Genomic DNA, 26830 nt, shown 5'->3' with positions numbered 1-26830 from the left:
TAGTTTGTTGACAGAAGGAACAGTGGAACCATTAACCAGAAGGGGGAATCTGGTGATTAAGTTCGTTTGCAGGGATTGCCTTGGATATTTGACGCAACAAGAAATCGTCCAGGAGGTGAACGGAAATATCTGCATTAAGAGGAAATGAAAAGGAAAGTGTAGGTGAGATGATTTGGAATTCATCCCCAGAGAGTCGTCAAAGTGGTGAAAGAAAGAAACATTGCTACAGAAGCATGGCGATAAAGAGGGCGAGAGGGTCAAGCTCAGAACACCATGGCAAGTCAACGCTGAGGGCATAGGAGGAAGAGCAGGAACCAGCAAGAGAACATAGAGAGAGGACCAGAGGGCTAAGATTAAAGCCAGCACATGCTGCTTCCCAATGGTAAATTTAGGTTAGCGGTGGGGGGACAGGGTCATTGGATTCTGTAACAAGAAGTTCACTGGAATGTTGCCAGAACAGTTTCGGTAGAGTGGCAGAGTGTAGCCCACTTTTAAAGCTTAAGCCATGAGCATTATTAGGTGAGGAAGTGAAGAAAGACGGGCTACATTTTTGGGATGTTTGGAAAGTGAAAAGATAAAACAGAGGACAGGAATCCAAGAGTTTAAATAGATGGAGAGATTTGCTTTTAGAGATGGTGGTAGGACGGGGAGACTGTTAGAGATAGTGGTAGGCACGTGTGGAAGAGATGAAAAGCCCATAAGGGAGGTACTGCTGGCTGGAGCGGACCTCAGGATGGGTCAGAGGGTAGGCATCGGAGCACCGGGGTGAGGAGCACTGGGCTGAGAGGGAGGATGGAAAAGACGAATGAAAGACAGCAGGAATTTAGAAATGGAGAGGACTGGTCATGTGAGGACTCAAGAAATCAGGTGTCTTTTCTCAGCAATGCAGTAGGAAAGACCACGTGTTGGGAGACAGGAGTTAAGGATGAAAGGAAAAATGGAAACCAAGTTTCACAACCACTTGGCAGATGGGACATGGAGTCAACACTGGAGAAATAAAAAAAGATGTCCAAGCGGGGTAGGGTTCAGGGGGCACCAAACAGATGGCATCTGTGCCCTCGGCACAGGTGGAAGACCCTCTGTTCTCACAGGGGGAATGGATGACGGGGGTGGGGGGGGGGATGCAGAGTTGGAAAAGCAACCGGGTGTGACAAGGCAAGAGGCAGAAGCCAGTGCTGCAGAGAGCATGGGGCGATACCAAAGAGGTGAGGAACTTCAGCCAGAGCAGTTGATGGAGCAGAACAGCACAGGGAGCGTGAAGGGAAGTAGGTAAGATACAGAAACTGCAAGGTTGTGGTCAGAGAGAGAATTCAGAGCTTCAGACCAGGAGGTGGGATGATTCAAAAAAAAAAAAAAAAAAAAAAAGAAAGAAAGAAAAATAAAAAAGATCCAGGCCTGGCTGTGAGAGGAAAAACTGAATCTCTGCGGTGTTTTTTTTTTTTTTTAAATCACATAATGGAGAATATCTTTGACTCACACCCTGACACCAGAAAAAATTAAAACTTGCATGTATAAATATACTGATTTATGCATATCTATTTATACAAACATAATACATACATTTAAATATTTGATACTTTTGCATTCATATATTATATGCGAGTATAATATATTCCATTTGGAAATCTTTTATATTCGTCACAGTACCAGCCCAGGGGCATCATTTGTACTGCTCAATAGATACTGGTTTAATTGAAATTAACATATTTAATTAGAGCTTTTATTTTTGTCTCCTGCATAGTACTGGAATCTGCGTCACCCCCTACATCATAACGCTATTAAAATAATTAAAAATAAAGAGAGTTCAGGTTTGAAGTGTGGAAACCAAACCAAATCTTGACAATAACCATTTTAAATTGGGCTTCGCGTTGCGCTTTTACCCTTATTCCCTGCGCTGAGTTTCCATTTGTTTCCATTGCCAGAACACGGATTCTACACACCAGAGTCCCAAGGCTATGGGGGATTCTACTCATCCACTCTGCTTGCCACCTTCAGTTCTCATCAGGAGTCCTCACCCCTGTAATCACACCAGCAATTATGTTTTAAAGCACAGAACAGTGCCAGAAACTCCCTGTGATGAGCTGTGAGATGGATGCAAATGGACATCCTGGCAGAGAAATAGGGATGGTTTCTAACTTTTCCCCCTCATTCCCAGTACTGCTGTCCTAACCCATCATTCTTTGGACAAAATTCTTTTTCCTTGCTTCAATATTGCAAATTAGAGTCTTCAGACTTCACTAATGTCTCCAAGGCATGGAAATAGCATTGGCTTCCATTTTTTTTTTTTTTTTTTTTTGCAGGGGATAGTTTTTTGTCATGAGAATAGATAGGTGTAGATACTTTAAGTGATAGAATCCACAGGGTTCTGGTGTGGTTGAGTCAATGCGGTTGGCATGGGATAGAGGTGGGATGCATTCAGATATCCTGTGATGTTATATACTCTATTGGAACCCCAAACTAGCATGGAATCCTAGGTCTAGACTGGCATTAGACATGTTCAGACTGAGGAATCTACATCTTAGTGATGTCCCAAATATCTGATACGTCTAGGAAAGAACTGCCCACTGGTTAAGTAGCACTTGGTAGTATGGTGGCTCCTTAACAGTTAGTGTGCGTAGATATCACTGGGCACCCCCTATGGCAGTGAGGACACACAGAACATAGAACAAGTGCTACATTGGAAGAGTAATTGAACCGGGACAGAGGACAGATAAGTGCAGTACTTTTGTCATCTTACCACTGATTCGATTTGATCGTTCTAGCTGCCTACTCAGTCACCTATACAGGAGGAGAAGCGCCAGCCTTCCATTTTCTACAGGAAGACTCACAGTTCTTCATCTGCCCAACAAGATAATGAATTTAAGATTCACAAACTACACGCTCATGTGACCACTTATTAAAAATAATTCCTAGCTAGGAGTCCTGTTCTTACAACACATGAGCCTTAAATAAAAGCAGGTGGAAGATGAGATGGTTTAAATGTCTTTATATTCTGGAACCTGTATTTTGACTCCCTTCTCTGTTACTCTCTGTGTTCTTTGCTCTCTCCCCCTTCTCTTGTATCTTACTATCTTCTCCTGTATTATCGTCCCAGGAAAAGAGATGAGACTCCTAATGTAAACTAGGTGTTTAAATGTATAAATCCCTAATATGGCTTAATATGTCACCCTTCCTGGGACTGTTTTCATTTACATGACAGACGAGCAGCTCAGTGCTAGAAGAGTACGTCTGTGTAGGAAGCCAGTAGTTGAAAGTGGGGTGGGCAATGAAAAGGAAAGGTCCTCTCAGGACCTCTGAAGCCACACCATGGATCATATACCATTTGTAAGGCCAGGCCCATTCCATTAGAACTGTCCACTTTTAGCTGTTCATCATCCACAATCAGTTCCTTAGACAGAACGGAGAGTCCCTGACACTCAGGTGAAGAAAGCAAACGCTCTACCGAAGTGTCTGGCGGTCTACTGAGCACACATTTCTTATATGGCTTTGGGCTCAGAAAGCACAGAAGTTATGGCCACAATGGCTGGAAATGCCCAATGCATTCACCAATGATGCAGCTGCATCATGTATGCACACACGGGAATCACTCCTAACACACCAGACAGACACACACAGGGCGTCAAGCAACGACAGGGCTTTCTTAAAGAGAAGGGGATTAAAAGAATACAGTGAGTTCTGGAATAGCTTTTTCCAAAGGCCGTTGCCCAAACCATCTGGTTATTCTGTCCCTAAATCTGGAACTAACTAAACACCAAACAAACAAACAAACAAACAAAAAACAGAAACAAAGAAACCCTAGCTCTTAAGTGAGATGTGCAGGTGACCAGCACGCTGCAGTTTTGGTAATAGTTTCTTCACCTCCCATGCGGAGAATTCCCCCCTTGGGCAACTCCCGATGGCCACGGAAGACTGGGCGGGTGATATTCACCTAATTGTATAGAAGACTCCTATTTTATCACATTACACATGCGTTTGGGCACTACTGACACCACCAACACTTAATGGAATCACTTGGGATTCTTTTTCCCCCAATCACAACATGGCTGTGGCCAGGACGGGGGAATCCACATCAAGGAGGTCTCCCACGTTCTGGCTGAGGATACACAGTGACATACTTTGAAATTACGAGATCCACTGCACATGCATCACTCTGAAGGGTGTGCGCATTCTTGACTCGGGCAAATTCAAGGGGCACGTTAGCTGAGGTTGGTGGCAATGCTAAGATTTAAGCATTGCCACTGAGAGGATACAGGATCAGAGCCACCAACCCACTTTCTGGTGGAAGGGAATGACAGAGGACACCAAAGATAGAAAGCATGGATTCTGAGGAAAATTGGAACAATTGGTGCTCTCGAGGGTGTCTGTGGAATCTCAGTTTTGGGCAGATTGGGTCTTTGTCCAGGCCCAGTGTGGAATGGATGGGGCTTACTGCTGAATTCATCCTCATGCAATTTTACTGGCTTGTTATTTTGGAATGAAGTAATATCTAGAACTCGACACTGCTTGGCCTTCCCTTCTTTAAGCTTTCTTGAGCAGGCCACGAATACTTTATTTGGTCCCAATTCAAGCATCCAGCTGAAGAGAAGTGACCAAGGGGCCCAACGAAAAGGTTTAGAAAAATGAAACGATCCAGCTGACAGCTTTCAATGATGGGAGGATAGGACCAAATATGATGTAACGTCTTGCATAAACGGATTTGGACATTTCATCCCGTGGTAGATAGAGAGAGGCTGCCACCCTTCACAAAACAAATAATCCAGTGAAAGAAACTCTGTTTGTCTGGTTAATAACCCAAGGTCAGGTTATGAATCCCTGGCTCAAGGCAAATAGCACCTTCCTGAGGGCAGAAACGAGGACAGGACAAAATAAAGTCACTATCGGCACCGTCCCTCACATACCCACCCTTCTACGTCTAAAACCAACTTCTGCAATCTTTCTATGGGCAGATCTGGTCATCTTTTTTTTTTTTTTTTTTTTTTTTTTTGGAGCAGATCTGGTCATCTTTTCTAGAAAAGCATGCATATTTGTAAGACATGTATCCAGTGCTGCCTCCCTGTCACCAGATATCACATGCTTCAAAAAGTAGACTTTGTGGGAATTTTCTGGGTGTGCTTGCAGTGCTGATACCTAAGGAGTGAGGGAGGGCGTAGGGAGGTTGCCAGCACTCAGGTACTAGGAAGAAAAGAATTGGCTTTGATATGGTTGTTAAACATCACAAGGGGGCTTCTGGGAGATTTCTCAGGACTGAGCTTCCTGAAACCTCTCGGCCACATCAGGATTGAGGGTCAATTTGACCTCAATTCTGATTTAAGCCCTTTTTTGGAATCTTTCCTACCCTAGGTGCCGACAGGGCAAATGTGGTGTCACCAGCTTGACTCTGCATGGAATGCTGGTCATCCGCGGTCTACCTAGGAGACAGGAGCAGGACCTGGGTTCTGCTTAGGGCCAAGCCGGACCCAGTGCCAAGCCCAGGCTGATGGGCATGGACACTTCTCACAGACCAAGAAGATTGGTGAGGTGGGGAGGCGTGGGCACAGATTACTTTTCCCTGGCATTTTCACCACAGTGGCCTCCAGTCACATACACTTTTCCCCAGACGCCCTGAAGCAAAAGCCATACAAAACAATTCCCCCAATGGAAAATGAAAACCCATAACAAAACACTTTTCCCCTCTTCATTCCCATCCCCACCCCACTCCCTCCAGCCCGACACCCTGAATACTCACAAGAGAACACTTTATCTATACAAAATTAATTAGAAAACAAAATATTTACATATGAAATAAACACCATCTTGATTTCCGTCACCAGTGGAGACCGACAGAGCCCCCTTTGTTCTAGATTGCTGTTCGCTAGGTTAGTTGGTTTGGTTTTTTATTTGAAAGGGGTGAGGTAAGAGGAAGAGTGAGGGGAGGATCCCCTGACCTCAGACAGAGTCAGGGTGAAGCGATGTTTATATGGCCCTTCTCCTTCTTCCTCCTGGAGACGCCTCACGCCCTCTGTCCTCTCTCTCAAAGTCTTTCCTTGAATCTAAGGTAAAGCACTCCGTGCTCCTCTCTCCAAATCTGTGAGAGGTTCAGCCCCTTGCCCCCAGGTTCGTTTTAGAAAGAAAACATAGCTTTACAAGGCCTTCAGTTGGCTTTAAAATGAAAGATACTGAGGTAAAAATCCAGGAGGAGGACAGGGGACAGCAGTCAAGGGCAGGGAAGGAGGAAGGGTGGTGAGTCAGGGCAAAACAGGAAGGCAAAGAGCAGCCCTGGAGGGTGTGACTTGAAGAGGCATGGCAGCTTCCTTCCAGAGGAGGATGAGCACCTTTCTGGTTTATGTGTCCTGTGTGCAACATGGAGATCCTGCAGTCAAGCTTCCAAACAGACCCGGGGCTCTTTGGCTGCCAGCCTGGGTAAGGGGAGGAAGGCAGGACAGTGGAACGGACCCACAGGACACCCCCTCCCTAAGTTTCAGGACCGGCAGTGACGAATATTCATTTCCCTTCTCAAGTTTCCAAGTGAAGGGGGGCACTGCATCTGCCAGTACCCTCATCCCTGGAGTTTTAAATATATATGTATATATATATATATATATATATATATATATATATATATATACACACACATATATATATATTTACATATATATTTTTATTCTTGAATGGTACACCTGGGAGGGAAAGAAGGTTCTGTAGGAAGGTGGAAGGGCTTCTACTGAGAGTGTTCACATTGGGCTCAATGCCACATTCTCAGGGAGCCAGACCCAGTGGGGTAGTGGGGGAGTCCCTCCCCTCCTACCCTCTCCACTTCCAAATCTCTTCCCTTCCCTCCACGTTTCCTGAGCTGTACTCACAGAGCAAGCTCATGCCATTTGACTGTCTGTTCCAGATCAGTTGTGATCAGTTCTGGTGGAGCAAGCTCTCCTAGCTCCAGGTGAAGTAAGAAGGGATCAAAGCATTGAAAACATCCCCCTCTCTCACTTACCCGACCATAAACAACTCCCCTATACTTCAAAGCTTTACGTAGCTCCTCCCCAAACCTTGGCCAGCGTCTAAAAAGCTCAAGAAAGCTTTTATAGAATCTTTTGCTCTCGAGTGTGGGCAAAAGAGCCGTGGCTGCTTCCCGTTCCCTTCAGCCTTCCTGGAAAGTTCTCGTTCAAAACTGGTTGAACCGCAGAGGAGTGACTTTTGCACCTTGCTCTCGTAGGATCGTTCGTCACCTTTTTGTCTAGACCGCATCATCGTCCATGTCAAGAACTTCCATTCTCCTCACTCAGGAAGGGTGGAGGGGAGAGACAGCCAACCTTCAGGTAGCATCGGACCATCTCTGTTTGTATATAAGCCAAAAGAGGCACACCGCTTCGAGATGTTGGAAGAAACAGCTTTAGGAGTCCAGGTTGCCCTCTCTACATTTCTAGGCCCCTGACCACATGCCCGTGTAGACTACATGCACGTACAAGTGTACATGGCCATACATGCACATGTCGTCCATCTTCTCTTGCCTCTAGTGCACCACGGAACATGGCTATGACGTGCTTTCCGTCACCTACCAAAGACCCTTGGTTCCAGTTCACCACCACGGAGTCTCGTGCAATTGAAACATTCTTTTGGCTTATATATAAACACACATGGCCTCCTGCCCTCTGCTTGGCACGTGATCCCTACACGGATGCCACCTAAGTGACAAGAATTTAGCAAAAGCCTCTTTGCATTCACGGGCAGTATGGCAAATGGTCTCATTTGGATGCTTTTGCCTTCTTACCTAAACATCTAGATCAGTTTGGGAAGAGCTATCCTGCGCTCACGTGGCCTCCTTGTATCTCTCTCCCTGCTGCACTCCAAGTTGGGTGGCAAACAGTCCTTCCGTGCTCCGAGGAAGCCTGCACGCAGCCACCTCCTTTCTCCACTCTGCCCTCCCGTGCTGAGCGAGCCCACCGGATTCCCTCCTGGGAACGGGAACGACTGACAGATGGAGAGGGAGGAGAGCACTGGAAAGGCGGGGGAGGGCTGGGGCTGGTCACCAGGGTTGCCCTCTTAGAAGGAATCAGAACTCCAGGATTCCGTCAATAAATGAAAACAACAAGAAAGGAGCAAATGGGAACCAAGTTCACCCCCGTCACCCTCCGTGACATGCGCACCACACGCCCACGGCCCCACCCTCCCGTACCCACCTTAAAACCTCTCTCTTCCCTCACTCAGACATCAGACTCAATACTAGAAAGTTTCTCATAAACATGCCCATTGCTGGAGCCATTGAAAGCCCTGGGGTTTTTGTTGTTAGGCACACAGGGGTTGGACTGGTTCCCTATACAGATGTCTTTCTGGAAACGGCCTGGCACAGCCCCGTGAAGGGCCGAGACCACCGGCTTGTTGGTGACAAGGGCCCGGAAGTCTGGCCTGGCTTTCGGCGCCCCCGCCACCGTGGGCTGCCTGAAGAAGTAGGATTTGCTGCCATGGAGCAAGCACTGGTCGTCCCCAAAAGTGGGGATGAAAGGGTTTTGCGTGACCCGGTCAGGGTAGAGCGACTTGCTGAGCATGTAGCCGCCGCCGGGGTTGTTGTGGTGGTGGTGTCCAGCAGTGGGCACTGAGGACTTGTTGTTGGCAAAGGTGCTCTCGCCAGCTGGCATCTCAAACATGTGGGCGTAGGGACTCCCGTCCAGGAAGCGGCCCTTGTCTTTCAGGCTCACGCTGCGCGGGGCCAAGGCGGCTTCTTCCTTCTGCAGGTCCACGAAGGTGTCGTAGGAGTGCTGCCGACGCAGCTTGTTCCGGGTCTTCTTCTGGGCCTTGGAGTTGGTCGGGCTCTGGGGGTACTTGGTGGTGGAGGCATTGGACGTCACCGCCACAGGGGCAGCCGGCTGGTCCAGCTCCTGCAGGGAGTTGTCCTCGCTGATGTCATACAGGTTGCCTGCCTTCTTGCAAGCCTCGCAGCGGATGCACGCCTGCCTGCCCGAGTTCTGCCCGGCCACCGACGCGGAGTAGTTGTGCAGCTTCGACGGGCAGCTGCGGCAGAAGTTGCCGCCGCCCGAGCGGTCCTCCCAGTCCACGTTGGCCAGGTTCTTCTCCCAGGGAGCCGGGACCCCGCTGACCACACCGTGTTTGTCACCCGCCCCGTGTTTGAGGTGAGACCTGTTGGTACAGGGCCCTCCTCCGCTGACCGAGTCGCGCTTAAAGTCATCGCCCTGCTCCTTGTAGATATCCGTCAGGTCCACGTGCTCCCAGTGCGGGGAGTTCTCCTTGGTGCGGAACTGGTCCAGGTAGAAGTCCCGTAGCCCTTCCTTGTCCCTGAAGTAGCGCTTGTGGTCCGGGGAGCGGGGTGGCCGGCGGCGGTAGGCCAGCTCGATCTCGTCAAATTCCCGGCGGGACTTGGCCGAGGCCGGCCGCTTCTTCAGGCTGTCCTTGTATTGCTGCTTGCGCCGCTTGGCGGCATTGCCCTCGATGTTTCCGTAGGTGACCGTGTGGGTGGAGATGTCAGACACGTCGGAGCGGATCAAGTCATCGTGGCCACTGTAGCGGTCGCTCTTGAAGGAGAATTTGCCGTACAGGTCGCTCAGCTGGCTGTGCTTGGAGGAGGGGAGGCCAATGTCCAGGGGCTTCTTGCTGATGGACCTCGGCTGCGTGGTGAAAGGCGGGTTGTCACAGTCGTAGAGCCCATCGATGGAGCTGGCACTGCCGATGCTGTGGGGGCGGTGGTGGTGGTGATAGTGATCCTGGTACACGTTGCTGTCCTTCAGCTGCAGGTTGCCAAAAGTTCTCTCCACCTCGCTGATGTAGTCGCTGAAGAGGTTCTCCTCGCACGGCGGGTTGTTGTAGGATTTGCAGTCAGAGTGTGTGAAGCTGCGGCGGTGCTCGGAGATGTCGTAGACCGATGACTCACGCCGGATGAAGTCCAGGGCGCTCTGGGGGGAGCCGTTCACACCAGACAGGTTGGCCATGTTCTTGGCTGTGCGGAGCAGGCGCAGGATGTTGGAGTGAGTGTTGTTCATGGTTGCGGTGGGGGAGTTCATCACGGACTGGCGCTCCTCGATAGCCACCCCGTGGATGCAGCTGTAGATACCCTGCAGCAAGGAGAGGATGACATGCGTCAGGTCTCCGGCGAGGCTAGAAATGCCCACGTGGAGGACGCTCTCCCCTCCACCGCTACTAACTGCCTCGCTGGATTGAGAAAAGTCAGGCATGAAACGTGGCACGGTCTTAAAACTCATAGAATGCTGTGGCCAGAAGCTTGCCTGATTTATCACCTTGCATTTGCACAAGATGAGCCAAGCTCAGTGGTCTGGCTCTCTGAGAGGGGACACGGTCACTCCAAGTGACTTGAGTAAATAGATTGGAATCGTAAGACATGACATTCTATGCCTCGACTCCACCATCGCCTTGCATTGACTTTTCTTCCTGTGCCTACGTTTTCCCATCTTAAAAATGAGGTCAGGATATCAGCTGATCGCAAAAATGATTGTCAGCTTCCTGGAAATCGATAGCAATACTCACCAGGTGCTGGGGCTGTTCTGCCCAGGCTGGCCACCCTTGACTGGTGGTATAGCACAGGGGAGCTCAGAGCTCATAACAGCCACTTTTTTTCCAGTGGCTTTTAGGATTTTGGTCACTAAATAACAGCTGAGCAGTTCTCTTCTTGAGCCAAGCATGAACCAAATTCACAGAGAGAGTTAGGGAGCCCTGGGGTCAAAGAAGGATTTTTCTCCTGCTGTGTCCTACACCGTGGGAGGGCAGAATTGGGACAGACAGCAAGTACTAAGTAGGGACAAATAATTCCCTTGTTGAATCCTCTCACTTATTCTCTCTTTAGCTCCTAGTTTCCTTCTTACACTTTGTCACTCACTTAATCTTATCATACATAATTAATACTGTAACAAATTAGTATTGATTGAGAACTCCTTGTGTACAGCTCCTTGTTCCAGGCCTTGAAGAACACCACCCAGCCCAGGTAATGGGTTGGGTTCAAGTCCCAAGTCAGGGGAACCTGCTAATGTCTCGCTCCCTGCCTTGGAAGGTGGACATGTTTGAAACCTTTTTCCCTGGCAAGGGAAGTATGTGAAGAGGAGGTGGTTTGAATTGGGTCTTGAAAACAAAGGGGATTAATTTGGGAAGGGCAGTTGCCCCAACAGATGGGGATGAGAGCAGAGAAGATTAGAATAGAGAATCACAGCTAAGTGGGGAAGAAGAAGGGGTTAGAGGAAGTGAGCCTCACCATCCCAGAGGGCCATAGCAAGACCTAAGATCTTCGAAGTAAGGTTACTGTCCTTACTTTCCTTCTTTCTAACCCTCCTTGGTTAGGGCCAAGAGAAAGCGCCAAGCAGTTTCTTCTGCGGGGGCCTTGATTATGCTTCCGGGTCGTGAGTGGGATTCCTGTTACAGGCCACCAGCTCCCCCGTTCCTTCTGCCATCACCCTATGTTGGACCTCAGAAAGGGCTGTACGGTGCAATAATGTGATTCAGGGACCATGCATCCCCCCTCTCCTGCGTACAGGTTCCTGAATGGCCTGAATCAGCTCACAGCCAGAGAGGAAATTGTTCTGTAGCACTGAAACACTACAGGAAAATGATGAGAAGATAGGACTACTTAATGAGAAATCCATTTTCTTACATAACTCCATTAGAGCCCAAGTTAGTTATATCTGAAATCCAGCCCTCTATTCTATAGAGGACATCTGAGGTCACTTCTCACGAATGAGTCCCAAAACTTTACCGACAAGAATTAAAAGAAGCCTGCCTTCCCCCCACCCCCCTTCGCTGTGATCCTCTGTTCGTATTTAAAACTGAGTTCTGAATCCTCACTTTGGACCAGAAACAGAGAAGAGACCTAAAGAAAGAATGACTTAAGAGTTGTACTCTTGTTTCAGTGAAGAAAGTTTCTGGAATGTACATTTCTTATGGGTCAGTACTTATTTCTGAAGGTTCCGTTAAGCTCTTTAACTCTGCATAACTCACACATGGTTAAAACAGAGTGGAACTGTGGAACCACCAATAATTTATCTCTGTGTCAGAACAAGAGAGCCACATTATATTTCACTATTTGAACAGACATGTGATTTTTTTTTAAAGAAAGATTAAATGATTAATACAGCCTATACACAATTAACTAACGGTGACGGAAAGCATTTGGTAGGAGGCCAAAATTTTCGTTTTGACAGATCTGCCAGTTCTTCGTGAGAACCAAATGCCCAGACCCCACACACGAAGCTGCTGCTTCTTGAAGCAAAACCAGCACCCCCTGTTGTTTAGAGCCACCTGAAATCCCGTCACCCGACCCGCGGGGGAAAGGTGCATGATGCGGTTTCTTGCTGCAGCTGCACGGGGCTGGAATTAGTGCCCTCCTGGGTCTCTGTGCTTTGCACGGCCCTAGACTAAGCTGTCCCCCGCAAGCTCCCGACACCTCAATCGAGCCACTCACTCTGCTGATGGAGAAGACCATGCCAGGCTTGCCGGAACAGACGCCCATAAAGCAATGCCGGAACTGCCAATAGAAAAGGTGTTCGCAGATGAAGGTGATGAGGCTGAGAGCCATGGCTGCCCCCAGCATGTAGAAGACTCCCGCCATGTTGTCGATGTCCAGCTGGCTGCTCATGACTTCGTTCTTTTCATTGTGGCAGATGCCAGTGAGCCAGAGAGCCTCCAGCTCCTCCATCTCCCCTGGAGACGGGCCGGCAAGGGGAGCGGGGAACGGGGGGCCGAGAGCAGGCAGAGGGGACAAGAAGGGTATTGGGGAAGAGAGAGAAGGACAACGAGAGAGAAAGAGACAAGGAGACGGAAAGAAAGAAAAATCAATAGAGAAAATCACGGTAATTTGATGAATACCGCCGTGTATCAATTCATCAACGTATTCAATAAGTATTCGGCGACAACTTAATGTGGGTACTGCAGTGACACAAAGGTATGGGGCATTGCCTCCGCTCTCCACGATCTGTCAGTCCAAACTGTATACAGATAATCAATACGACCGGCAAAGTGCAGGAAACGCGAGAGTTCAAATTCAGGGGAGTAATTTTGTGCATGGCGTGACAGGTCAGTTCTCCTGAGGAAGGTAGGACTTGGAGGTGGGCATAGAAAATGGGTGCGTTTTAATTTATATTGCATGAAGAGGCACTCGAGGCAGCAGAAATAGCATGATCAAGGGGAGAGAGGTGTGAGTACACAAGCCTTGTTTGGGAAAGACACGCAGAACAGCTCAAACAGAGAAAAAGGGGCCACAGGAAGCTGAACAAAAAGGTTCATGCAAGGTGCTAAGGGCCTGAGTATCAGACTAGGTGCTTTGTACCTTCATTTGTAGACAGTAAGAAATCACATAACCAAATAAGAGATTCAGAAAATTGGCTCTTAAAATATGTGCAAATCAGGGGCACCTGGGTGGCTCAGTCAACTGAGTGTCCGACTTCGGCTCAGGTCATGATCTCAAGATTCCTGAGTTCGAGCTCCGCATCGGGCTCACTGCTGTCAGCGCAGAGCCTGCTTCGGATCCTCAGTCCCCTTTTCTCTCTGCCCCTCCCCAACTCTCAAAAAAAATTTTTTTTTAAATGTGCAAATCAGATTGGGCTGGGGAAGGAGGGATGGAGAGAGAGAAGCAGAGATTGACTGATCCCCCACTGACCCTCGCACTATCTGATCTCTTGTTGCAGAGGGAAATATTAAGAGTAAAGGGGAGTGAACTTGAATCAAATGAAACCACCAAATTTAGAACTGCCTCCTTGTAACACCGCTTAGAGAAGCTCTGCTTGATTTAATTCATGCCAGAGACAAATAACCTTTATCCACTCCCCTGGATACTAGAAATTAGGAAGGTACAAACCTTAGACAAAAGGAAAATGAAAAAATTCACGTGCCCTTGAATGCATCTAATTCTAGGCAAACAAAATTCTGAAAATCTCATGAAGAAAGCTACCTGTTCTTATAATTTCAGTTTGGTTAAAAATTTGAACTTTGAGTAAACTGACTGGAGCTTTGGTAACTTCTGCAAACAATCTCTACTGCTGCCCTTCCTCATAGACAGAGGCTTTGTTATTGCCTTTAAGTGACAGCTACATGAAAATTATAGAAGCCCTTATACCAACATGGCTTATATGCTTCAGCTATAAGCCTTGAGTCTTTCCAGTGTTAATCAAATCACTTTAAAACATTTTTTGAATGTTTATTTATTTTTGAGAGAGAGAGAGAGAGACAGAGAGCAAACAGGGGAGGGACAGAGAGAGAGAGAGAAAGACAGAATCAGAAGCAGGCTCTAGGCTCTGAGCTGTCCACACAGAGCCCGATGCGGGGCTCAAACTCACGAACTGTGAGATCATGGCCTAAGCCGAAGTCGGACACTTAAGCGACTGCGCCACCCAGGCGCCCCAAATCAAATCACATTTTACTCATTTCTTTGATCAAACTATGATTTTCCTAACTAGTGGAACACGGACTTCACCTGGAGTCTGAAAATCCAGCTGTGTTCCTCTGCCTCGAATCTCATCCCTAACAGCAAAGGTTCTGCAGGAATAATTTAGACAACCTCCTGGCTGATGGCCTGTGGGGCCAAGCAGAGTCAGGCTGCCCTCCCATAACTGGATTAGCTTCTGGGAGACTAACAGGAAGAGTAGGTACTTTAAAAAACAAAGTGAAGAGGAATGCCGAAGGCTGGAGTGTAATGAAATTGGAGATCTTCTCAAAGCAAGATGGCTGCCTCAGTCTCCTGCCAGAATGACACTGGGGAGTGCCTTACGAGTTTCTGCCTCAGAGGACCCTGTCCCTGCTTCCTATCTCTTCCAGCTTAAAGAGCAAGATGGGAGAGAGGGAAGAATGAATAGATGGCCACAAGTGTACTGGCCCTTCTCTGGACACACAAAAAGCAGAAGCCTTTCCAAAGCTCTCTCTACTGCTCCGGCCACATGTGAAAAGACTGTCTGGAACATCTAATACTAGCCCCTCTTACTTGACCCCTGAAGGTCTAATCATACCCTGCGATCCTGAAATGTACCTCCTTGATCAACTACATTAATCCTCCCAAATTTCACCCAGTTATGGGTTGAACTGTGCATCCACCCCGTGACCACCGCCAAATTCCTATGTTGATGTCCTAATCCCCAGTACCTTGAAATGTGACTTTATTTGGAAATGAGGTAGTTGCAGATGTAATTAGACAAGAGGATATCATGCTGGAGTAGGGTGGGCCCCTATCCATTACACTTGGCATCTTTAAAAATGGGGGGAAATCAGGCATCTACATAGGGAAAATGGCGTGTGATCATGAGGGCAGAGATGGGGCGATGTGCCTACAAGTGAAGGAACGCTAAAGGCTGCCAGAAAACCGCCATGAGCCAGGGGAGGGGCATGGAAGAGATTCTCCCTTGAGGCCTTCCAAAGGAATCAATGCTGACACTTTATCTTGGATTTCTGGCCTCCAGAACTGTGAGACAAATTTCTATTCTTTAAGTCACTCAGTGAGGGTACTTTGTTATGGCAGCTGTAGGAAACTAATACCTACCCCCCCAAAACTTCACAGTATACCGTGAGATAACTGTCTGGAAGTGCAAGGGTTACAGGAATGGAGAAGAAAGAAAGGTTGGTGTTTTGGACTAGCCGTGAGAAGAGCCCAAATAAGCATTTCCCCTTTCTTTGACTCACCATCTCCAAATAGCTGCAGGATAGCAAGGTCCACCTGGCGCTTCCACCCAGAATCTTTTTGGATGGCAATGCCATAACCCGTGGAAGCAAAGACCTTCCCACTGCCAATGGTCACCAGCTTGCAGCCTTCATCTCTGCCTGCCATGTAGTTCAGCACTGCTGCATCATAGATGAAGGCATCCAGTTTCCTGTGCAAAGAAGAAGCAAACAAACAATCCAATGGAGGAATTTTAGCCCAAAACTACCTATGGGGCCATTAATATGAAGCAATAGGGTTCCAGCCAACCATGGGGAGGACTGGTTCAAAGTAAGGCTCGAGCTGGAACTCAGCCAGAATCTAAAGCCTAAATCGCAGGCTGTTCTTTATGTGATTTCAGGTTGAAAGGAGGAGTTCTTTCCCTCCCACTGGGAATGATGAGAATGTAAGTCGGGCCTGAAGCCAACTCATAAGCTGTGTCTGAAAGGAGAAGGAGTAAAAAGGAATCAATAAAAATAATAACAGAAATAATGAAAAGTAACCATCACAATGATAACAACAAATAGCACGGGTTAGATTTATATAACATTTTTCATTTCTCAGTTCACTACAGTCCAGAGTGGGGATAAGTGTGGGTGTATGTGTTTCGATAGATGTGCAGGGCTATTTTTGTGGTCAGAAAGGTTTCAATATTCTGTTTTGCAGCACAAGGAGAGAAAGTAGTAGTCGGGGTTGTAGCGGCACAGGCTTACGTTAAGAGCGAATGTGCGCAACGACGGGAAAACCCAACGTATGGAAGAATTCAGGTCTCTCAAGTTCCCAACATAGAAGAATCTCATATTATATATTGTGCTTCCCAAGGGAGGAATATGTAGGGAAGGGAGTAAGACCACGGGTAAAGGCAGGAAGGCATGGAGCGATATTTCAAACCAATCTTTAGACACATCGAAGGTAGAGAAAGAAATTCAAATACAGCCATATAGGTAGGTACTAGAGAGGTCTGCAAGAAAGAAAAGCATGCATCATCTCCTTCAATTGTACAAGGTGAGTTAGCTTTATCCCTCCTTAAGAAAAAATAAGCCCTTTCTGGTATGATAAGATAACAAAAAATTTTAAAAGGCCCACGAGGACCCTATAGAAAAGTGACACACCAAAAAACCAAAACTCTGATATGACAGACAGCTGTGGTTGTACCAGGGGCCAGGCTACCTACCGAAGTGGTCCTACACCCAAGCTCAAATCTCATCTCCTGTAATCTGCTGTGATGTCGTGGTGATAAGACAGAGTCTAACAGTATTTAAGGAAACATGCATCTGAGTAGCTCTTCCAAAACTGGAGCCACCGGGAGGTCCAGGTGCTGCTAGTTATCCTACAACACAGGAAATCAGCTACAAGACCCCTTGACCCCAAAGCACCAACATCTATAATGCTCAATTGTCTATCTTATCCCACAGCTGTGGCTTTCAGAGGCCAAATGAATGAAGGGACCAATGTGGCTGGGATTATGCAAGCCAAGGTGTTTCCAGTTCATGAGCTCCTCTTAACAAACAAATAACTTTCTAGTGTATAAAGCTGGATCAAAGAACACTAATAAAAGCGGGAACTGGAGATCAGTTAACACATTCTCACTGTTTGTGGTCTAAAAACCTTCACCCTTTTCTTCCTTTATTCCTCCCTTGTCCAAAAGACACCAGAATCATCATGTTCACCTTTTAGTCAACAGGTCTTCATGTCACATGTAATACATGAACCTTAGCCTTGATGCTTCTCTTTGACTTTTACAGCTATTTTATTTATTCCTGGTTCACGGTTACATTAATGCAAGTAGAACATAATTTGTAAAAAAAAAAAAAAAAAAGTATACATAGAAGTATGTAATAGCATAGGAGTCTTTGTGCACTGGCCTGAATTATATTGTCAAATTCAACTTGGAAATCCACAGAAAGCAAATGCAGTCTTGTTTGCTTTAAGTTTGGCACCCAAGCATGATATAGCTGATTCAGTGTACATTTAATAAATGTGAGAAACATATCAAAGACTCTGAGCTTGGAAGCAGTTCTTACCCTGTTTTCAGGGAGAGCAATGCATCATCTACACCCCTCTGGTTGAACTTTCCCATGTAGGCATGCATTTCTGCATAGTTATTGCGAATATTCCTCTCTGTGCTGCCGTTGGGCACAGTCCCAAAGCGAAAAGGGGGTGAGAAGTCATTGGGTCTCTGGAACTGGAGAGAGAGAAAGAAAGAGAGAGAAAGAGAGAGAGAGACAGACAGAGAAAGAAAGAAAATGCTTCAGAAAACGTGAAGAGATATTAAGTTAGCATTTAGTGGATTTATAATGGAAGGGACCCAACTACAGTTCACCAAATACAATAGCCCTCACTTAGGAACAGCAGTTGCTAACTGAAAGAGGACTTCAATTCAATGCAATTTAATACATATTGTTGAGAGCTTTCTATTTGCCCAATCCTGAATTTAATCTATAACCTTTGCATGTTCCATTTGTGCATACTGTACAATATCAGTGATGATGGGGATGTGCTGTTAGCTTAACTGCACGGGCTTAGTCACCTTTACACCTGAAAATTATGTAAAATATGGTTACAGGTCTCTTAATTTAGGGGTCTAAATGCATTGTCATTGCACCATTTAAGGCTATAGAACTTTAGTGGGATGAACTACATTGTACCCCTGAAAACAATTTGTCGGATATCAAATATATTTTGCTAAGAAATTTTCTTGACCTTCCTTGATGCATTAAAAGCCTATATTTATGCTACATGAGTTGTTGAACAAACTGTAAAATCAAATACAGTTTTCATTATGTTCCTTCCCTTGCTTAAGAACTAAGAGTAGATCTCCAGTGCCTATCATAACAAAGTGAAATTTCTTAGCTTAGATGTGTGGCATCAGCTTCTTTCTGGTATTGCCCTGCAATTAATAAGACTGTATGTTGCTTCCTGAACAAATTATTCATTTATATCTTCATGGCCTCATATAGTCTGTCCCCTCAGCATGAACTCACTTTTCTCTTGAGGCCAATTCATGTCCTTCATCTCAAAATGTAACTCAAAGCAATTTCTTCAGGACACCTTCTGTGAATTCTTTCCTCCATCACGTCTACCCCAAAGTATTTGATGTTCTGGGTTTCTATCATGCTACAAATGCAATTACTCTCTGAATGAACTGGTTAAGTTCTGAGAGCTACTCTTTGATATAGTCATTAGAACTTTAAGGTCTTAATTGAGACAGATACGGATTGAAGATCAGTTCTGCCACTTACGACTGTGTGATCTTGGGCAAGTGACATGAACTCCATGCATCATTTCCTCATTTGTAAGAAGGAGACAATGATGTCTCGTTTTCAAGGCTCTCGTGTGGATTAGATGATATAATGTATAAGACGTGACTGGCACAGCACCCTTGCACGCAGTAAGTGCTCAATAAAGATTATATTATTTAAAACTCATGTCTATATTCTGCATTCCCCAGTAAAGTTCACACTCTCCAACCTCCCCATTCTAATAGTACAGCAGTGATCAGCTAGAACGTGGCCAGAGTAGCTCCCATAGCTTGGCACAGGAAAGACGATATAGATATTTCAAGTCCTCTTGGTTTCAATACTATGGGGATATATTTACTTCAGAGATATATTTGGAATACTCAGGAGTACTCTGAACCTCTGGACTTGTGTGGGCTTAAAGACATTCTCCTTTCTCTTTCCCTTGACCTGAAAAGCTCAAGAGCTTCTCTGAATATAGGGATTTCATAAACCACAAAATGTCACAGCACCAGGAACCACAAATACCGTCTTCAGTGTGCAGAGTTGGCCATAGTTAAGAGCAGAGTCATGCAGTGGGGTTAGGCAATCTGTGATGCATCAAAAGACCACTTCTTCTTGACTCAAAAGGCTTCCCATCTGACTTATCACAGTGCTTTTCTCCATTAAGAGTTTTTGTTTCATTAGTTTTGAAAGCGTTGTGATTTTTAAGTGAATAAAAGAGTCCCAGAATTTTAGAGTTGTATAAAGCCACTCCAGGTTAACCAGTCCACACCCTTCATTTCACAGATGAAGACCAAGGCAAAGAGGACAAGTAATCTGCTCACTGACACACAGTGGTAGTGAAGGTCAACACTATCAGGAATCAATTGGCTTAATTAATAGTACTCTTCTTTGTCCCCAGCGGAGAGTAAGTTTAAGGGGACAGAGACATGTTTTTTTAAAGTTTATTTTTATTTATTAATTTTTGATAGAGATAGCGAGTGTAAGTGGGGGAGGGGCAGACAGAGAGGGAGACAGAATACCGAGCGGGTTACGTGCTGTCATCGCAGAGCCTGATGCAGGGCTCAAACTCACGAACTGTGAGATCATGACCTGAGCTGAAATCGGGAGTTGGATACTTAACCGACTGGACCACCCAGATGCCCCAACAGGGATATGTTTTATGGAAGAGACAGAATGCTATGCATATCACAGTCAATGACAATACTTCATTTGTTTGGAAACAGGTAGCCCCCAAATCAAATGCAGAATACATTCTATAGCAGGCAGCAATGTATAAACAAACTCCTTTTGATCAGCGACTCCCCACTTTGCTAGAACAATGACAACTGAGATTCACAGTGACCAAGATATCCGAGGGCCCAGCATATTTTCTGCAACATCGGTGAAAGTTGAAATCGTGTCAGGTACAATTCTGGTGTAGGTCATTATATGTGTGGTCTTTTTTTTTTTTTTTTTTTTGAAAATTAGCAATCCATGTAAGGTATACGCAATAATTTTGATTCACCAGATAGAATCTGATGTCCAGGGTGCCTCACTTCCTGATGAAGCCAGATTATGGAAAGTTTCTGCACTACTCTTATGTAACTTTAAATTTTTAAATTATCTTCAGATTTCCAGATGTTGTTTATAACCATGTCCTTGAACAAAAACTAAAGGAAGGATCAAGGACCTAACATAGCCAAGATGACTGCAAAAGAAGAAAAAAGGTTGAACGACTTATAATACCTGACTTTAAGACTTGTTACAAAGTGATAGAGATTGTGACAGTGTGATAATAGCACGGAGAAAATAAGGAGATCATCTGAACAGAATAGAGTGCCCACCAACAGACTAACACATATATGGTCACAAAGGCAATTAAGCAGAGATAGGAGTATCTTCAACAAATGGTACAGGAACAATTAGATATCCATATGCAAAAAAAAAAAAAAAAAAAAAAAGAACTTCATCCCACACCTCATGAGATATATAGAAATTAACACAAAGTGAATCACATGCCTAAATATAAATTATAATATTTCCAGGAGAAAATACAGGACACAGTCTTTGTAACCTTGAGTTAGACAAAGATTGATTTCTAGAGATATGACACCAAAGCACAATCCACCAATAAAGGAAAAAAAAAAATCAGGCTTCATCAAAATTAAGTACTCTTTGAAAGAAAGTTAAGATCATGAAGAGAGAAGCCACCAAGGGAGAGAAAATATTTGAAAATAGAGTCATTAAAAATCTAAAGGGAATAAATGATAACAGAGCCAGATTCTTAAACACTGAAAGGTGAAAGGATCTTCCGTAAGAAAACAATCAGAGAAACCAGCCAGCACTGAAAGAATGGAAAGGCACAGTCCTTGGAATGCGCTGGTCTTAGAGGCAGATAATTTGTATTGGCTTCTAGTTCCTTCTCTGACCAGCTGTGTGAACATGGGCAAGTTATTTAAATTCACAGAGCCCCATTTTTCTGGAACTATTATTTTTAGTAATAATATATAGGAAACCACTTAACACAGTATCTGGCACATGGTGGATTCTCAAAATTATTGACTGCTTCTCTGAGGATGAAGTTCTAACATCTAAAATTGTCTTGTGTTAGCCAATGTTCCCTAAGATGGAAAACTCTTGTTCTCTCATTTGTTCCTTAAACTAGGCCAGTTCTGGGGACCAAGAGGGTGAGCGCACTGCCCCAGAATTAGCCAAAGCAGAGGCAGAAGTGAGCTTGCCTTTTCCTTTGAAAATTCTTGTCCCAGCTTGAGAGGTTTAAATAAAACTCGAATTTAAAAAAAAAATATCCATCATTGGACATTGAACTTGGCTAAAATTCATGGCCATGGAGAACTGCATGTTCAGTGAGGCCTGTGGGGAAGAAGGAAAGAATCATCTCCCAAATACTTTGACACTTCCACTAAATGCCCTGTAACAAAATTTACCCCAAGCTGTGAGGCATTATATGGCACTTGTTTCCCCTGAATAGCAATCAATGCTCTCTGGGGTTTGGGGAAGGAGTATCATTTTGTACTGCCAGGAACCACGAGTCTTAAAATCCACAGAACAGGGGGGGATCCCAGGAAACAATTAAAAAGGATTTAAACCCCCCCCCCCCCCAATACACCAAGGAGATCAACACTGGATTAAAGAGCTCTGTCTGATTTTTAAGTAGGGAATTGTACACAGTATTCCTTATTGGTCACCTTTGGCCATCACAGGGTTTCCTTGAATTAGGAATCTTTTTCCCGAGTTACCCAGATTGGGATTATAGAAACAGCTTTCCCCATATCACAAGTGAGGAAACTGAAGGCCTAAAGAGACCAAGTAAGTTGTTCCAGGCCACATGGCGAAGCTGGAGGACAAGCTGAGGCTTGACCTCTGGGAGCTGAGCCTTCCCACTGCCGGCTCGTATGCTGGCTGACTAGTCCCTACTACTGCTTACTGGGAATGAAGCCCCACACGGCAAGTGGGGCCACCTGTGAGGGTGTCCTTCCCTTTCTGGCACAGCAAACGCTGACTTGCATTCACCCTCTGGATTCAACATGTGGCTTCCAGCAATTACTGTAAGCACACATTTGCACAAGGGCAAAACAATGCCAAATGTTAAGAGAACTGTAATCTCACTTGATCCTCCTGGACAGCTGTGGGGAATCAGAAATCAACCCTCTTAGCTGTTTAGACCATCATCTCAGCCCCTGTCTTAAGAACCTCAAAGTGAATTAGTCTTGGCAAGCCATGCCAGGAGAGAGGTGCTAGAAGGCTGGAGTAAAGGTCCCTGCCTCACCCGAAGATGATTGGACTGGAGGGTCGTGGGGCTGAATGGAGAGCCTCTCATACAGCCTGTTGCAGAGAAGGGTAAGGGAAGTGTGGATCTGATCCATTTCGTCTTATTTATTAAATAAATATATAAACTTATTTTCTTATGTATAAGGCATTACTAATTCATTCGTAGCGGTTACTCATATCCAACACCTATGTAATAACTCACATTATCTCCTTTAACTATAATAATTAAAATGCATCAATTCATTTGGTAAATATTTGCCAAGCATCTCTTAGTGTAGAGGGCTGTATTAAGAACTAAGGGTACGAAGAAGAAGAAAAAAATCAGGCTCTGTTTTCAAAAGATTTACATATTAGACAGTCAGAGATGTAAACATTCACTCGATTTTCTATTCATTTTCTTTTTCATTCATTCCTTTATTCTTTCATTCATACAGCTATTCAGCAAGGATCTATGGGCATCTGCCATGTGTAGATGTTATTCTCGGTGCTGGGGATACAGTATTACAGAAGAAGAAGATCCTGCTTTGAAAGAGTTCACATTATAAAGAAGGGAGGCAAATAATAAGTGACCCCTGCCTGTTAAAGGTGGTGGACTGAGAGCCACCAATTCTTCCACTACTTCCACCAAGGGGTGAGGTCTATGTTCTCACCCTTTGATTCTGGCCTGTGCTTGGTGACTTGCTTGGCCAATAAAATGTGCGGAAGTAACTACACATTTACTTCTGTGCCTTTTTCTTTTTTAATGTTTATTTAGTTTTGAGAGAGAGAGAGAGACAGACAGAACACAAGTGGGGGAGGGCCAGAAAGAGAGGGAGACACAGAATCTGAAGCAGGCTCTGAGCTGTCTGCACAGAGCCCGCTGTGGGGCTGAGATCCACAAGCTCTGAGATCATGACCTGAACTGAAGTCAGACACTTAACCGACTGGGCCATGTAGGTGCCCCTGCATTCTGGGACTTCTGAGGCTAGGTTATAAGAATCTTTCCAACTTCTACCTGGACCTCTTGGAACCTCGCTTCAGGGGAAGCAGTCCGCTCTGTAAAAAGTCCAACAACCCTGAGGCCACCACGCTGGAGCCATCACAGTCCTGTCTACAGTCCCAGGCTAGTCCAGGCTTCCAATTGTTCCAGTAAGAGTACCAGGTATTAGAGTAAAGCCATCTTGGACCCTTCAGCTGAGCCCAGCTACCAGAAGACTACCACATGACCTCAGCTGATGCCACATGAAGCAGAAGAATCGCCCAGTGAAGCCCTGAGCAAATATATGACCCCCAAATTAGTCAAATACCCTGAAATGGTTCTTGCTTCAAGCCACTAAGTGTTAGGGTGGTCTACTGCGCAGCAATAGACAACTGGAACGTGGACGGTTTCAAATAGTGACAATGAAGTGCTACGAAGAAGCTAGAAACAGCTATTAGACAAGAAAAAGAGTGACTAGTAGAAGAACAAGTTCAGATCAGCTGTCCTGCAAAGGCCTCTCCGAGAAGGTGGCATCTGAATGGAAACCCGCGTGACAAGAAGAATCCAGGCCTGCAAAGACCTGGGGAACGCATACTGGGCCCAGGGAACAGCAGACACAAAGGCCTGACCAGGGGACAAGCCTGGCATGGTGAAGGGACATTGAGCAACAAGATGGGTGTTAGGAGTAATGTGCCTATGCAGTGGTGGGAGCACAGAGCACGGGGCATCGTCCTCAACAGCCTTACAGAAGCTGCAGCATGGGGGTCAAGACCGGAAGGAAGCGTTTTCCAGTTGGACAAGAGGAACAAAGGGGCTTCTAGGTAGTGACAACGGGGGGGGGGGTGCAGTGACATCTGATGGGGAGAGAGTTTTGGGCATGACTAGAGATCATGAGCTGCTTGTCACTGTCTGAGCCTCGCAGATGTGGCCGTGATAACTGGAGGCTGACATGGCTGAAGACGGAGACAGAGCCGGGATCACAAAGGGACTCGAATGCCGTGTAAGGAAGTTCAGAGTGCATGCTCTAAGGGAGAAGAAACAGCAGAGCCTCTGGAGCCAAACTGTCTGAATTCAAATCCCCGCTCTGCTGCTTGATAGCTGTGTGACCTGAGCACCTCACTTAACTTCTCTGTGCCCCGGTTTCCACTTTTGTGCAGTGGGGCTAATAACAGTACCTACCTCATAAGGCTTCTTAGTATTCAGCCAATTAATCTCGGCAAAATATTAGCACTGTGCCTGGCACATGATAAATATACTATATTAGCTATTATTGCTGTCATTATTATTACTGTCAGCAGCATCATTATCAGAGGCAACTGAGGGTCAAGAGTGGGTTTTTGTGTTAGAAAGAGTCCAGAGGTGTCAGCACAAAGGACAGGTTGGAGGACTAACTAAGATAGAGAGGAGCTGAGCAGGACTTGAGCTCCCATGATGATCTGGAACCAGGCGGTGGGGGTGGGGGGGGGTGGTAAAGAGGAACGGAAACATCATCAGCTACCTCCCTCCCTTCTGAGAATATGAAAGATGGCATGTGCACAGCTAGCTAAAATACAAGACCGCCCAGGCATGTACCAGGCATGTCCTCTTCAAAAGAGAAAGACCAGAATCAGCCTGGAAGGCTTCTTGGAGGAGGCTGGGTGTAAGCTGGTGGGGTGAATGGGCTGGGTTTGGAAGGATAGAGATGGGAAGCTAACGTCGGTTTACACCGGAAGACCCCCTCTGCTTTAAGAGTCCTGCTCCAACACTGCTTAGTTTCCATGGTGAGTGAGGAAATACTTCTGCAGAGAAGTCTTTGCGGCCATGACGCCAGGAGAAAGAGCAGGTTCTGAAAACAAAAGAAAAACCCTCCTAAATACTGACTGGGTCCAGGCTTCTGTGCTGACCACCAGACAAAGCCCAATGAGGTTAATTAGAGTTAGATCCTGTGAATGAGGGCACACAAATGACAGCAGCTCTACTAACATGAAGAGGGTGGGGAGGAAATGCCTTCCTGGGCACTTGGCTGCCTGAAAATGGCTCTTCTCATTCAGTGGGAGTCTGACCAGCATGTGCAGATTGGGACCGGCCAGCACCATGACCTTGCAGAGACGGATACTGTACTTTCTGCTTGCAGGGTCCATCCACAGGGACGCGGAATCTGGGGGCTTTTGTCCTCAGAGCTTAACAATCCTCCACATAAATATTCATCCCATTATGCCTGCTTTTACATTTGAATCACAAAAAGAATCAATGCCCAAATGCGACTCAGCCTTCCAAGGCACCCGAGGGAAAAGGTGGGAAGGCTTCAGACACAAGGGTGGCTTTTATGAGGATGTGGCAGAGCATCAGAATCCTAAAGGGGCCGCTTTTTTTTTTTTTTTTTACCTACCGAGGACCCTCCCATTATCATTATTATTACCATGCATACCCTGCTTCACCACTAGTTTTGTTATCGACATTGATTGATTGATTGATTGATTGATTGATTTTAATGTTTATTTTTGAGAGACAGAGACAGAGTGCAAGCAGGGGAGGGGCAGAGAGAGAGAAGGAGACAGAATCCGAAGCACGTTCCAGGCTCTGAGCTGTCAGCACAGAGCCTGAGGCAGGGCTCGAACCCATGAACCATGAGATCATGACCTGAGCCAAAGTCGGATGCTCAACTGACTGAGCCACCCAGGCGCCCCGACTTGTATTATTTTAATGAAATGTGTTATTCTTTCATGCATGCACTTTAAATTGTGGTAAAGTGTAACTGACGTAAAACGTAGCATTAATTTTTTTTTTTCATTTTAAATATTTTTAGGTGTACCGTACTGTGGCATGAAGTATATTCACACTGTTGTGCAGCCATCCCCACCATCCATCTCCAGGACTTTTTATCTTCCCCAACTGAAACTACGTACCTGTGAAACACTACATCCCCATTAGTTCTATGCATTTTGACCATACACAGAATCTTGTAACCCCAGGCACAATCAGGACATAGAACAATCCCATCACCTGCTGAAACACCCCCCACCTTTAACCTCTGGCGACCACTGATCTGTTCTGTATCCCCGTTAAGTTTTGTCTTTTCCAGAATGTCATTTACATGGAATCATACAGCACGTAACCTTCTGAGATGGGTTTTTGCACTTCTAATAATGCCCTTGCGATGCATCCAGGAGGATCTGTAGGTCATTCCTTTTTATTGCTGAGTAGAATTGCATCGTACGGGTGTATCGGCTTGTTTATCCATTTATCCATGTAAGGACATTTAGGTTACTT

The 26830-nt window shown here is 45.8% G+C and overlaps 1 protein-coding gene across 2 annotated transcripts in view; it reads right to left on the bottom strand.

Moving 5' to 3' along the window:
• Positions 1–1521: 1521 nt before the first annotated feature.
• The window catches only part of GRIN2B (glutamate ionotropic receptor NMDA type subunit 2B), a 419821-nt gene continuing 394512 nt past the window's right edge, over positions 1522–26830 (bottom strand). For both annotated transcript variants that reach the window (XM_086714036.1, XM_086714037.1), the window contains 4 exons: positions 17635–17795; positions 15595–15782; positions 12392–12630; positions 1522–10040 (listed from right to left, as the gene is read on the bottom strand). In XM_086714036.1, the coding sequence (XP_086570162.1) occupies positions 8181–10040; positions 12392–12630; positions 15595–15782; positions 17635–17795 (2448 nt within the window). In that variant the 3' untranslated portion in view covers positions 1522–8180. The remainder of the gene's footprint in view (positions 10041–12391; positions 12631–15594; positions 15783–17634; positions 17796–26830) is intronic.

Source organism: Puma concolor, chromosome B4 (assembly GCF_028749965.1).
Source record: "Puma concolor isolate L17-30 chromosome B4, mPumCon1.1.hap2, whole genome shotgun sequence".
Classification (NCBI taxonomy): domain Eukaryota; kingdom Metazoa; phylum Chordata; class Mammalia; order Carnivora; family Felidae; genus Puma; species Puma concolor.
This window is presented reverse-complemented; position numbering and strand designations above follow the sequence as displayed.